The following is a 14950-nucleotide window of genomic DNA, read 5'->3' on the forward strand; positions in this document are numbered from 1 at the left end:
GGAGGCATCGCAAAATTGCAATGACTGAAAAAGCTGAACTACTCTTACGTTGCATACACACATTCCCCACCCATCCCCACCAAAAAATGATAATTCTTGGAACTTTAGAATGTTAAGGGTACTGGAAATTGTAGCTTTGTGAGGGGCAAACTACAGTTGGGTACTGGAAATTGTAGCTTTGTGAGGGGAAAACTGCAGTTGAGTGAAGCCAGTGGAAGACAGGAGTGCCTGGTGAGCTCTGGTCCATGGAGTCATGAAGAGTCGGACACGACTAAACAACTAAGCAACAACAATGTGCTTTAAATACATAGTGCATATGCAGTGACGAGGCAGAGTTTTATCTGGCGTGTAGAGGAAGGAAGACTTTGGCAGTCTTTCCAAAAAGTCAAAATAGGAGCAGCGGTTTATAAAATGAAGGCATCGCCCCCAAAAGAGAGAAGAGAACACCAGTTTGCATAGATGCAAACACAGACACAATGGGCATTGGTTAAACAGGAATATAATTCATGTTACCATTGTGGCAGAAAACAGAGACCAGGCAAGTTGGCCTGTTCTCTAGGTTCTAGCTTTGCGCTTCTGGTTTAAAGTAGACTTGAATCGGCAAGCCCTTCCAAAAGAGGATTATTGTCTTCTGTAAAGTTGGTAATGGTAAAGGGACCCCTGACCATTAGGTCCAGTCATGGCTGACTCAGGTTGCAGCGCTCATCTCGCTTTACTGGCCAAGGGAGCCAGCGTACAGCTTCCGGGTCATGCGGCCAGCATGACTAAGCCGCTTCTGGCAAACCAGAGCAGCGCACGGAAACGCCGTTTACCTTCCCGCCGGAGTGGTACCTATTTATCTACCGTACTTGCAATTTGACATGCTTTCGAATTGCTAGGTTGGCAGGAGCAGGGACCGAGCAACAGGAGCTCACCCCGTCACGGGGATTCGAACCACTGACCTTCTGATCTGTAAGCCCTAGGCTCTGTGGTTTAACCCACAGCGCCACCTGCGTCCCTTAAAGTGGGTAAAGTCAGCTGTAAATCAGGAAAAGCTGCTAGAAAGCAGGGACCATGCCTGGTACAACTGGAGCATATACACCAGGAACCTAGGAAACTTCTTACCATTTGATTCTTCTGCTATACGCACAAGAAACTGGCTTTTAGTTTTGCATGCCCTTACTCATGGCTTCCCAACAAGATGCTCTCCTGTGGCCACACGGGGGCACTAAATCCTAATTTGAGATAATCCCTTGCAGAAGTCTGGATTCCAAAAAACTACTTGTACCAAGAAGGATATTTCCACAACCAGAATCCCTTCTTTCAATGGCGGTCTGACAGAAACCTGGCAGGGAATGGGAGTGGGCAAACGTGGCTGTTCTGCCCCACTCCCTCCCTCCTCCTTCCACCATCAACCCTTCGATACGTTTATCTTCTCCAAGAGGAAGTTTCAAATCCTTGTCCCATAATTTGGCAGCGCGAGCAAGAATGCCGGCTATTCCTGGCCTCTGTTGAAACAGACAGGCCCTTCTCTGTAATGGTGTTACATTCTTGGCCTTGCCTGTCGCATTTGTAAGGCTTACCTGGCGTTGCTGTTCATGCAGGTGAAGGAGATGAGCTGGGCTGTGATAGAAGCTGCCTTCTACTGAGTCACTCCATGGACCTGTCTTGCCCCAAACTGTCTTTTCTCAACTGGCTGTGGCATTTGTGGGATCTCACACAGAGAAGGAGATGAGTACTAGGGCCATTATACAGGGCTTTGGCCCTGCATACCTGAAGGAGCATCTCCATCCCATCATTCAGCCCAGATACTGAGGTCCAGTTCTGAGGGCCTTTTTGCTGGTTCCCTCACTGCGAGAAGTGAAATTACAGGGAATCGGGCACACGGCCTTCTTGGTAGTGGCACCTGCCCTGTGGAACGCCCTCCCATCAGATGTCAAGGAAATAAACTTCATTTTGAATTCTGCCAATCTTCCAAATTTGTTAATTGTTTCTATTCCCCCCCTCTCTTCCTTTTCCCTTTTTTGTACCTCGTTCTTTGGTCTTTTCCTTTTGGACCTGCTAAGAAAGAGATAAAGAGATAAAAGTTAAATATGAAAACTCGAGTAAGTGAAAAGAGAGGTTTTGTAATTTTTCAATTATTGTTTATTTATTGTTAAAGTTGGTCAATTGTAATGAATTGATATAGTAGTTATTGTCAAGGAAATAAACAACTATCTGACTTTTAGAAGACATCTGAGGGCAGTCCTGTTTAGGGAGGTTTTTAATGTTCGATGTTTTCTATGATTTTTTAAAATTAATTGTTGCAAGCCGCCCTGAGTGGCTGGTGGCATATAAATTATTATTGTTATTGTTATTATCATTGCAAGACTTCATGGCAGTAGTCCATGATGCCGGGATGGCTTCTGTAAATCCAGGGCTGTCCCTGGAAAATAGAGACACTTGGAGGGTCTACAACCAGTGTGTCAAAAAATGTGTTTAATAGGCAGAAGTGTGCCTGAAAACACATACAACGCACACAAATGCATTGTTTTAATGGAAATTGCTAAACTGGCAGAACAGGAACAGGAAGGCTGTCTTATAAAAGCAGATCACTGCCATGGCTTCCCCCAAAGAATCCTGGGAAATGGAGTTTGTAGCTCTGTGACAAACTACAGTTCCCAGGATTATTGGGGGTGGGGGAGCCATGACTGTTAAAATGGTATGAGTGCTTTAAATGTCTGGCATGGATGCGAGTGACATTTTCTTTACCAGGGCTAATGCGCCATCAAATGTCATCTGAAGAAGGAAGGAAGGTGACAGTTTTCCAGGCCATGGGGACTGAGAACTCCATTTGCCATCATTCTTGTCTATTGGCAAGACTGCCTGTGATTGACAGGTGTCAGAGCCCAACTACGTCTAGGACCTTTGCACTGGAAGGAAGATCTTCCATGGCGGTTATATGTCCTACTTGCCTAGAGATCAGATATTTGGCTGCTGGAGGTAAGGCCTTCTCTGTGGTGACACCCCTAGAGAGTAAACTCTTGCCCTAATAACTGCACTTGCCTGTTATCATTATTATCTTTCAAATGCTGCCCTGTTAATTTGGGCCTTGAATTTAATGGCCATTCATATTATTTGCTCCTAGCTGCTCTCCACCAATTTATTTGCTTTTTTAGGCTGTGTTGATTTGTTTTGCTACTGGCATTTTAGACTGCTTTGGAAGTCTGTAACGTGGGTGGTGCTGTGGGTTAAACCACAGATCCTAGGACTTGCCGATCAGAAGGTCGGCGGTTCGAATCCCCACGACGGGGTGAGCTCCTGTTGCTCGGTCCCTGCTTCTGCCAACCTAGCAGTTAGAAAGCATGTCCAAGTGCAAGTAGATAAATAGGTACCACTCAGACGGGAAGGTAAACAGCGTTTCCGAGTGCTGCTCTGGTTTGCCAGAAGCGGCTTAGTCATGCTGGCCACATGACCTGGAAGCTGTACGCCGGCTCCCTCGGCCAATAAAGCGAGATGAGCGCCGCAACCCCACAGTCAGTCATGACTGGACCTAATAGTCAGTGGTCCCTTTACCTTTACCTAAGCCACCTTTAGGTTCTCTGAGCTGTGGGAAACAAATAATCAAAATCAAATGTACAACTTTGGTTTATTAAGCACTGCCTTAAGGGGCTCCGACGTCCGCAGATGGGCAGTACCTTTTCTTTTTAGGTCAAACAAAAATGTTGCAAAATAGAGAGCAAGCTTTTGAATTATCCAGAGTTCTTCGTCAGGGTAGCGGCTGATGATGGAGAATTCTGGAGAACTCAGAAAAGCTTGCTCGTTATTTTATGATAAACACAGACCCTCCAAGTGTATTTTCCAGAGGCGGTTCCGGATTTGCAGAAGCCATCCTGGTTTCTGATTTTATCCTGGAATATCCCTCTTTTCATCAGAGAAGTGTTGGCCGATATGGAGTTTTGCAACCCCCCCGAGCCAAGGAGATAAGTAACTATACAACCTTTAGAAGACACCTGAAGGCAGCCCTGTATAGGGAAGTTTTTAAAATGTTTAATGTTATATTATGTTTTTGTATATGTTGGAAGCTGCCCAAAGTGGCTGGGGCAACCCGGTCAGATGGGTGGGGTTTAAATAATAATAATAATAATAATAATAATAATAATAATAATAATAATAATAATTTCTCCCTATTTTCATTTGAGAAATGTTGGTGGGTATGTAAACAGTGGATTTTTAAAGGAATTTCTTTCATTTATTAGGAAAAAAATATTTATGATTATTATTTTTAAAGGATTTTCTTGTGGCCAATATGGTTTGCTTTGTTTTGTGTCAATAGTAATAATAATAATAATAATAATAATAATAATAATAATAATAATAGAAGTCCCTATTTTCATTGGAGAAATGTTGGTGGGTATGTAAACAGTGGATTTTTAAAGGAATTTCTTTCTTTTTTTAGTTAGGAAAAAAACATTTTTAAAAATATTATTTTTAAAGGATTTTCTTGTGGCCAATATGGTTTCCTTTGTTTTGTGTCTTAAAGGAGCAATGTTTTGGGAAATATTTATGCCCCTTTTCATGGAGGTGCTGTTCCCTTGAACAAATCTGTGTCTAACTTGGCTCCTGGCTGCCTTTCCCTCTCCCTCCCAACCCACCAGCTGGGTTCTTTTTCTAGTAAGGCCAAGCCCGGGATTTGAAGACGTTTATGCCACAGCTCTGGAATTTGGCAATGGTCCCCGGGGGTCAGGTGACGCCTTCTCAGTGTCCCCTTTGCTGGGTCTTTAAAGCGACCCAGCCAAGTGCATTCTCCAGGGAGATCCCAAACTCAGACAGGCACAGCGTATCAGCCCAGAGATTACAGCCATGCCTGAACCCGCCAAGCCTGGTAAGGGTCCTTAGGTGTGTCATAAAGGTCACCTAGGCAGAGATGCTGAGGAACTCTTTTTAATAAAATAAAAGGGAGGGAGGGAGGGAGGGAGGGAGAGAGAGAGAGAGAGAGAGAGAGAGAGAGAGAGAGAGAGAGAAGTGGATGTTGGGCCTATTAGGGTGGTCCGTGGTGCAATTTGGTAATTTTAGACTCCAGATTTAATAACCGTACAGTGGGAAGGGGGCTTCTATAGACAGTGTATTCATAGCGGTCAACTTTCAGATTTGAAAATAAGGGATCAGCAACCTCGAAAATAAGGGATCAGCAGCCTCACCTGTCCCGGGGACAGTCTACGGGATATCTAACAATCCAGGATAGCAGCAGGAAGCGGTGCTGGAATAAGGGAATTTCCCTCAAAAAAGGGGAAGGTTGACAGCTACGGTGTATTAGATTATGTAATTTGCAGTGTGTAAAGTCATCCCTGCTAGTGTTTTGGGGACCCTCGTGATATTTCTGCTGAGTGGGGCCCAGGACTCCTTGCCCTATAATCCTGTCCTGACGGCACCCATTGAGGATGGTGATGGTTGGATGTTTCCCCCAATCACACAGTGGTTTTGGTCCCTGGGTCCTCCATCACGTTGTTTTTGGGTTCTCCTGTGCATGTAAGAATCTGCCTTTTGTGCATGCTTCCATGTGAGGCTTCAGTCGCCTCTGAGCTGCCTTGCGCGGTCCTTGCTAACGAAGAATGGAAATCGAAGAATCTGTGGTTGGAATAAAGCCACTCTTAGATCGTGAGGGCCTGGTGTGTTCAGATCTCGGACAAATGTTAAGCAGAGAACCGCGCTCGTTGCCTCTCTCTTGTGTGTGTTCCTTCCCAAGCTGCTCCAGGAAATATTTGGAAATGGCACATCAGGCCCACCAAAGGTGGGTCGTTTGCAAAGACACACACATCCCGCATGGAAGGGGCAACTAGAGACGGGCTGCAAAGAGGTGTGGCAGAGTGCCAAGCATGGTTCTAAAACGCCCCAAAATATTGATGCTCTGTTGCTGCCTCAAATAAAATACAAGGCATCCCCCACATTGCATTCTAAGAGGCTGAAACAAGCAAGAGCAAATTGTTTGCAATTAGGAATATACCTTAAAATATGAGAGAAAGGGAGGGAAGAGACCTCGTATCAGTTTTTGTTCCCCTAGCTAAGAATTTCGCCTCCCTATAAAAGACTTATCAAGAAAAACAGTGAAGAGTAGTGGTTAGATTGTCAGATTAGGAGCCAGGTTCAATTCCTTCCCCTCTGAGCTTCTCTTTTGTGTATGTGGCTATGCTTCTTTGTGTTTATTATAATTTACGGATTCCAAGAAATTTCAATTAAACTTAAAAGCAAGGCGAATTCTTAAGAACAGAGCACGTGGAGAGGTCTACTTTTTCCATTTTTGTTTTTCAGTGCCGCTTGCAAATATTTTGACTGGTACATTTCAGGCTGAATAAATTCTATTCCAGTATCTCCTTCCCTCTTTAATTTCAGTGTTATTTTGTACAATGGATGTATATTGATATTAGCGTGGCCATTGCTAATAGTAATAATCATGATGATGATGATATGGAAATTATGATGGAAATTAAATTTCAATATTGTCCACACACATATATTGACACGTATAGAAATAATGAGATGAGGGGCAACCATCTCTCCCTCCTTTCTGCACCCCCCTCCCCCATCAACAGATGGCTACATCACTTATGATAGCTGATACTTCTTTGCCTCGATATATACTCCGATCCTTCGTTCACAGCTAATAAATCATCTCTCGTATCTGTATATAAAGGCGCTTGGATGTCAGTCACCCACCGGCATCCTGATCACTAGAGAAGTCTGACTGCAGGAAATTTTTAATCTAGCGGTCAAAATGTGCAAAGCGAAGTCCCTTCTCATAATAGTAACTGGCAGCACTCCTGCGGGCAAGCGAAGCCAAACCTACGATCCCAGGATGGGGCAGCAGGTTCTGGGAGCCTTTCCTTTGCACCGTTTGAACCTTTCTCAAGTTAGGGGAAAGCATTTGCCGTGGGTTAAATTGACTAGCTGTGTTGCATTTAATGGTAATGTCGCCCAGTTACAAGAAACCTCGCGGTGCAACCCCCAAACTATCAGGAGAGGGTGTGGTGATCCTTTGGGTCTGTTATACTGCTAGAGGAGCCTTGGGAGTGTGTTATATAGAAGGCTGGGAAACTGACAGAAAGTACCACCTTGTATAAGAACCAAAGTATTATTAAGCTGTAGCACCTACACAAATCAGTTTAAGGAATTGAAGTGAAATAATTGAAAAGCTGTATGTTCACTGCCTTGTTTAGAAGTCTGTAACATCCACTGAATTTAATATATAAATATAAGTGTTTCTAGGAAGAATTCTGTCTCCTGACACATCCTTTGTTTTACCAATTTCGTTCTGTAAATTTAAAACCTTTTATCTCTTTAACTCCTCTCTAAGTCTCCAAGGACCAGAGTTTTTCCTTCAGGAAAACCAAAAACAAACTAGTAGTTAAGAGGGGGTTCACACCGCAATTTTCCGCTCAGCTCAGCTAGTCCCGGAGAAGTGTGTACAGGGATTGCAGTCGTATTTATTTATGTTTTTTACTTCACGAAATTTATATACTGCGCTTGATTGTAGAAAACCTCAAAGCGGCTTGCAAAAAATCTTACAGTGCAATCTTGGCGTGTTCACTGCAAAGTAAAGTCTATTGAGTTTCATGGGACTTACTCCCTGGGGAGACTGTAGCCTCAGTTGCATGACTTTTAGTTCATTCCAGTAGTTGATTAATCAATCAGTTAGATACGCATAATTCTGCGTTTGAGTGAAAACTATCATTCTGAAGCAAGAAAGCAAATCCTTTTTAAAATTGCCCATCTGCCATATTTGTATTAAAAGTGACTTAAAACAACAACTAAACCCCACCCAATTAATTGGAACACCTTTTGGCATTAACTTTTTAGTCGATAGAATTTTTTTTGATCGGTTGAACTAGCTGATTATTTGATTACACTTTGAAGGTGGATCCAACTAGTTAAGTTTTTATATTTTGCTGGAAGCCGCCCAGAGTGACTGGGGCAAACCAGTCAGATGTGTGGCGTATAAGTAATAATAATAATATAATAATAATAATTATTATTATTAAAAGAGTGGGGAAAGGATAGACATTTGTTATTCTTACAATACATCTTGACAAGCGGAGGAGAACACGTAATCCATTTTACTGATTGTAATAACCCCAGAACCTATATACTAATATCGGGCTCATTCTCCAAATTTGTGTCCTGATGCAGCTAAAATAACCCCATCCACTTACAAGTGGGAGTTGTCACAGACCAAGGAGAACCTAAATTGCCCCCCCCTCCTCTGAGACACTGTGCAAGGGAAGTGCAATACCTTGGTTTGACCCTAGAGGGGGCATCGGAGCACATAACCTGGCTCACTTACTCAAGCTCTCTGTTCTGCAGACCCTCATGGTTGTATACTGTTGCTCCTGCTCTCTGCTCCTGACCCACTGCGGGCTGATCGCTGGAGCAGAGGGTTGGATCCGATGACCTTTCTTGCAACCTCCCACCACACGTGATTCTCGCCTCGTGCTTATGCAATCGGTGGAGCAGAAATGCCTTCTGCTAGAGGGTGCAAGATGCCAGTGGGAGTGGCTTGGAGAGAAGGTGGCATGGATGAGGTTGCGGGAATGTCGCCCCAGGACCAACAGCCATTGCGTCAGAGCCTGGGAGGGGTGGATAATGGGATGGAGTCAGCCTTTCCATGCCTCTGTGCCAATATGCATCGCACGTCAGTATCACCTAGCAGGTGCAATCAGCCCAGCATAAAAGGGTAAGCAGGAAAGTGGTGTAGTTCTACAGTACTTGGGGAGCACGAGACCAGGAAGAAGGCGTCATCTTTCAGGGGTAAGGGGAGGGGAGAGGTGGTCAGTTTTTTGCAGATTATTTTTTGAAGGAGGGCTTCTGTGTGCGTGTGTATTTGATAGACAGGGGCAGGGGTTAAATGTATTAAAGAAACATTTGCTGATGACCTAATTTTGGCTAAAGAAAAAGAGAGAACAATATCCAGAAAGCAAAAAGAGTTGGCTGGTTGGCTAAAACAGAAATGAATTCTTGAGAGCTGGCATGGCTGGTTGAAAGTGTGAGCTGACAGGGCAGTTAAGAGACCCAAGAGTACCAAAAATTTAACAACAATTGGAATAATTAAAAAAAATATATATCTGGAAGATTACTGCGGCGATTTAACAATTTTTGGCTGGGCTAGAATGACCCTTGTAAAGATATCTAGTAGAAACAGTGGAAAAGATGGTAAATGGGATATTAGATACAATAGGAAAAGCATATAACATAGAATTCTATGGACCCAAGTAAGAGGTGCAAACAAAGTAACAACAAAATAAGTAGATAAGTGACATAATTTTCATTTTCCTTTTTGTTTATGCATACATGTTCAATGGTGGAATCTTTATTGTGTTCAATTGTAAATTGTGAATGTTGATGTGTATGAAAACGATGGCTGTAAATTAATTGAAAAACCAGTAAAGATGTAATTTTAAAAAAAGAGAGCGTGAGCTTTGAGCCTAGAGGTAGGGTAACCAAGTGTTCTACCTGAGTGAGGACAGGCCTCTGTTTCAGAGGTAGTGAAAGTGGTTGTCCCATCTGTTTGAAGGACTGTTAGAGGGCAATCTTATATGTGAAAGTATCCTCTATTTGAAGGGCTGTCCGGCCACCTAGTCTAAAGATAACAAACCCCAGGAAGGGAGAATGGGAGCCCCAAAGTTGCCCATCAGCAGTTAGCACCCAGGCATCAGATGGGTCAGAGATATTTCTATTTAAATGACAGCTATTATTTCTGAATGTGCATCTATACACATAACTTTTTGTTGTTATTTAGTCGTTTAGTCGTGTCCGGCTCTTTGTGACCAGAGCACACCAGGCACTCCTGTCTTCCACTGCCTCCCGCAGTTTGGTCAAACTCATGTTTGTAGCTTTGAGAACACTGTCCAACCATCTCGTCCTCTATCGTCCCCTTCTCCTTGTGCCCTCCATCTTTCCCAACATCTGGGTCTTTTCCAGGGAGTCTTCTCTTCTCATGAGGTGGCCAAAGTATTGGAACCTCAGCTTCAGGATCTGTCCTTCTAGTGAGCACTCAGGGCTGATTTCCTTAAGAATGGAGAGGTTTGATCTTCTTGCAGTCCATGGGACTCAAGAGTCTCCCCCAGCACCATAATTCAAAAGCATCAATTCTTTGGCGATCAGCCTTCTTTATGGTCCAGCTCTCACTTCCATACATCACTACTGGGAAAACCATAGCTTGAACTATATGGAGCTTTGCCGGCAAGGTGATGTCTCTGCTTTTTAATGGCACTTGCAAATTTATGCCTTTTTTGGGAAATGCACCCTATCAGGAAACCAAGTTCCCAGTTCAAATCTCACCTCCATTAAAGACCCATGAGAGGCAGAGTGGAGAGAATCACAGAACGGATTATTTTCGTCTTGCGAGGCACCACTGTATATTTTTTTGCGGGGAATGAATGAATTCCTATGCCCTACAAATAACCCAGATATGCATTTTAAATAAAAGAACACCTTCTACTCATGTAAAAACACGCTGATTCCCGGACCGTCTGTGGGTCAGATTTAGAAGGCGATTGAGCCGGATCTGGCCCCCGGGCCTTAGTTTGTCTACTCATGGTGTGAATAGTACTACTGGCTTGCCCTGCAGGGCTCTTGTAAGGGATGTTTCAAAGAGCTGTTTGACAGTGGATCCAACAACCTTGAAAGGTGGAAGGCCATTTGTCAAGGATGCTGTAAGCAGGTCCCTTTCAACTCTATGATTCCATAATGCTTAAGTGCAACGGATGTAAACAATCGGGGATCAAATGCAGGGGACATGAGAGTAGCCAGGATTTATGTTAGTGGGGGGGGCAGGACACCCACCTGTCGTCATCCTCTGTCTGGCTCTGTCTAGCCGAATCGGAATGAAATGTCTCGACCAAATTTGTTTTAAATTATTTTTGACTCCAAGCGCTCAGAAAAAAAATCTGTCAAAATCTTCAGTCATTGGAAAACTAGGAAGTTAAATAAAAACGAAACCATCAAAATTAACACTAGAGAGTAGCTTTCATGCGGTTAATGGGTATGTTTTGCAAAATTACAAAGAACACGCCTTTTCTCATCTTAAAAAAAACAAAACCTGAACAAGTTTTATTGGATTTGCTGAAAACCTCAGCATTTAAACGTAGCCCATTGAAACGTTCCCTTATCATCGTTGACCTTAGCCAGTTCTTCACTCTCCGCAAGGTACTGAATGACCGCTGTCCGATACAAGTCGTGTACGGCTGAGCAGAGCCTTTTTTGTAGTAGGGCATCTCAATTTCAAATATTCTGATTATTTCTGCTTTTCGTTAAGTACAGTATTGTTATTTATTTACTTGATTTAGGAGGGGCAGCTGCCCCCCTGGCTATGTCCATGCCAGGGGAAGTCGCAACACCCAAAGGGATGCCACAGTCTGAGGCTGTTCCCTTTGCCTGGCTTAGGAGCTGCAAAAAAGGCCCCGATTCTCCATGTCGTGGAGTCTTTCCCCCCTGAAGCAGTTGTGCTGCAAGATCCGAGCATTACAGACCAGCACCCTGTGCGGCATCACAGCTCTCAGACTGCCTGGTGCTTCGTTGGAACGATGCCCTTAAATACATACACAGTTGCCCCAAGCAACCAGCCGAGTTGTTTGCGCAGTTGGGCCAGATCTTTCATGCGGCAGAGGCAAGCAGGATGCTTAAATTGGCAACTGCCTCGGAACAGCATGATTCTAAAAGGTGGTTTAGAGCCAATAGGTGAAGCTTTTTCAGGACCGTACCACTTCAGGCTACAAGGGGAGGAATACTCCACAATCTTTCCAACCTATGGGGGGGGGGATAGCTTATCAGGTTCTAGCCAATGTTAAGCATAATCAGAGCCAATCCATTGAAATCAATGGGCGTAAGTTAGTCATGTCCATTAATTTCTTCTTTTTTTACATAATCTTTTTTTTATTGAGTTTTACACTACACATTTAAATTCAAATGTTAAACATCATCATCAGCGGGGTGGCCAGCTGGCAGTGATCTACTCCCTTTTTTGGGGTGCAGGTCAAAGTTATTGAGCTTTTTAGGGAGGAGGAGAGTCCTGTTTTTGAGGGGTGCAGGGCAAAGATGTAGAGCTTTTTTTAGAGGAGCCAAAGTTTCTGGGGTTCTTTGGGGGAAGCCAGTGATCTACCAGTGATCTACCACAGATGTCCACTGATCTACCAGCGGATCATGGTCTACCTGTTGGACATGCCTGATCATCATCATTTAGGATTCTCTGAATCCTTAGACTCCCCTCCACCCTTCCATGGTTACCATTTTCAATCTTTTTCAACTGCCTCACATAATTTCTCTGTTTTTCTTAAATAGTTCATTTCCCCCCTTAGTTTTTAGTACTTAAGAAGTGTTACTCAAATCCTGCTGAAGTTTTTAGTTGTTTACAGTGTTCTCTTAAATACACTGTAATTTTTCCTCATTCCTTATTAAAGTTCCTCTCTCCTTGGTTTCTGATTTTCCCGGTCATTTTTGCCTTTTCGGCGTAGTCCATCATCTTCATCAGCCATTCGTCTCTGGTCAGGACTTTATCTTCTTTCCATCTCTGGGCCAGCAGTATCCGCGCTGCTGTTGTCACATACATAAATAATCATTTCTGTTCCTTTGGTATCTCTGCACCTAAAACTCCTAGTAAAAAAGGCCTCTGGTTCATGCCCATGAATTTCAGTAGGTTGGCCATGAGTATGACTGGTGTTGCATCCAACCCCTTATATCTATGCTTAGTTTGCTTGCTTTATGGAATTTTCTTCCCATGGAGGAACGCTGATACATCACACAAGCACACCCCTTCACCCTGAAGTGGAACAGTCCTGGAAAAGCTCATCACTTAGATTTCCCTGATCCCATCATCGCCTCTGATAGATGTATTGCCGGGAGAGGCAATGGACTTTGGCAGCAGAGGGGGGAAGAAAAGAGGAAGATATATATGCAGGTCTGTGATGGCAGGCATTGTCTTACTACCATATGAACCAGCTGGGATAGCTCAGTTGGTAGAGAATGAGATTCTTAATCTCAGGATTGTAGGTTTGAGACCTACAAAAGGTTCTGGGCAAAAAGGTTCTTGCATTGCTGGGGGTTGGGCTAGACGACGCTTGTGGTACCTTTCAACTCTACAGTTCTGTGATTCTATGTGGCAAGCCATGTGGCCCTAACCAACCCCATTCTGAGCAGCTGATCGGGATACTCCTTAATTCTGTTGAGAGGATACATTGGGGAATTTCCCACAATGCCCTGGAGTAACACTACATTAGGTGCTTTGCGACACTGGGGGAAATTGGGGGGAATTAAAATGGCAGCCCCCAGCCATTTTTTTGAGTGCTTTTGCTGCTGTCACTACAAAATAAGACTGAAAGGTGCCCACCAGTGTTACAGAGGGCTCATCAGAGGATACTTGGCAGAATGGCCACTTGCAATAAAGGCATTGCCAAAAAAAGAGGACAAAAGATGCTGGCAATCTGCATAACATTTGTGCATGTGCATATATATATATATATATATATATATATATATATATATATATAAAATGGTTAAAGAGATGCAAGAAAAACATAGTTATTGTCTTTTAATCTGTTATCAACAGTTTAACATGGGCCTCTCACCAGCATTGTGTAATGGCCAGATGGCAGGTTTTGTGCTGCTGGCATCTCAACGTTCCTGCTGTGAGCATTTAAATGCATGTGCATTAGGCACAAGATGCATCCAGTTCCAACCCCGTCGAGAGTTATAACTTATAGACACCCTGGAGAGAAAGCTCTGAAGCTGGCAGAACAACAGCTTTAGCAGACTCACTAACAAAATTCTGACAAGCCCTGATTCAGAGGAGCCAATAGGAGGGATGCAAGCTGGAACGGAGGCGCTTTGGGGTAATTACCAAAAGAGGCACATGATAGGCAAAGCAGGGGTGGACTTTGGGCTTTAGAATTTCAGTGGTGCCCTATGTGATGCCAAAATTTGGGGCGCCCTCCTCTCTCGCCTTCTGTTCATCATTGTTGCAGCTTCCTCTCAGCTTGGCGCCCAGTGCGGGCGAACCGGTCGTGCTCCCCTAAACCCTCCTCTGGGCAAAGTGTGCTTCTGGTGGTGTCAACCAAACCGTGCCCTACAAGTTAAAGGAATAATGGTGTATTTCATATTAAGGCTCCCAAGTAATATTTTCTCTGACAAAGTCTTATTGATTTTGATGGAGATGAATTTTAAGTACGCTGGTTTAGGACTGCAGGCTGATTTTAACACCCAGTTTATTTTGCTCTTTATTTACTATATTTATATTTAAGGTGCCCAGTAGGACTTTTGTTTCCTGGGCATATATTATGACGTTATACTTAGTATGCGCAGAATACCTTCCTTCCTTCCTTCCTTCCTTCCTTCCTTCCTTCCTTCCTTCCTTCCTTCCTTCCTTCCTTCCTACTTTTCAGGTTTATACATTTCACTAACTTTACATTCACTTTGACATTTCAAAACTTGACTTCCTTCCCCCTCTTTCTGCGGTTCCTTAAATTTACTTTTAATAACCTCTGCATATCCAAATTAACTTAATTTGTTCATTTATTCATCTTTAAATATATACTCTTATGAAACTGCAGGTTGTTACAATAATCCTGCCCGTGTTCTTATCTGTTTACAATTTATCTGCAATAAACCATTTCCATTCTTTTATAAAAAGCTTAGCTTGATTTCTTATTCTTCCGGTAAGTTTCACCATTTCTGCATATTCCATAAGTTTTTGTGGCAGAATACCTTTCTGTTGAGTAATCATGGGAAAGTGAGTGGGGCAGTGGGGTCAGGGGGTCAGAATGAACTACAATGGTACCTCAGGTTACATACGCTTCAGGTTACAGACTCCGCTAACCCAGAAATATTACCTCGGGTTAAGAACTTTGCTTCAGGATGAGAACAGAAATCGTGCTCTGGCGGCGCAACAACAGCAGGAGGCCCCATTAGCTAAAGTGGTGCTTCAGGTTAAGAACAGTTTCAGGTTAAG

At 43.5% G+C, this 14950-nt stretch overlaps 1 protein-coding gene and 1 long non-coding RNA gene across 4 annotated transcripts in view; one reads left to right on the forward strand and one right to left on the reverse strand.

Annotated features, from left to right (window-relative positions):
- The window catches only part of LOC309516096, a 48948-nt gene that overhangs the window by 9147 nt on the left and 24851 nt on the right, over nucleotides 1-14950 (reverse strand). The gene's annotated exons all lie outside the window — the stretch shown is intronic.
- The window catches only part of MYBPC2 (myosin binding protein C2), a 64830-nt gene continuing 52774 nt past the window's right edge, over nucleotides 2895-14950 (forward strand). For 2 of the 3 annotated variants that reach the window (XM_082194292.1, XM_082194293.1), the window contains exon 1: nucleotides 2895-2961. In XM_082194292.1, coding sequence (XP_082050418.1) covers nucleotides 2910-2961 — 52 coding nt within the window. In that variant the 5' untranslated portion in view covers nucleotides 2895-2909. Of the gene's footprint in view, nucleotides 2962-4715; nucleotides 4844-14950 lie in introns of those variants that run through there. The other variant, XM_082194294.1, reaches the window with a different exon arrangement.

The sequence above is a fragment of the Podarcis vaucheri genome (genome assembly GCF_965113315.1).
Source record: "Podarcis vaucheri genome assembly, chromosome: 13".
In the NCBI taxonomy this organism is placed as follows: Eukaryota; Metazoa; Chordata; class Lepidosauria; order Squamata; family Lacertidae; genus Podarcis; species Podarcis vaucheri.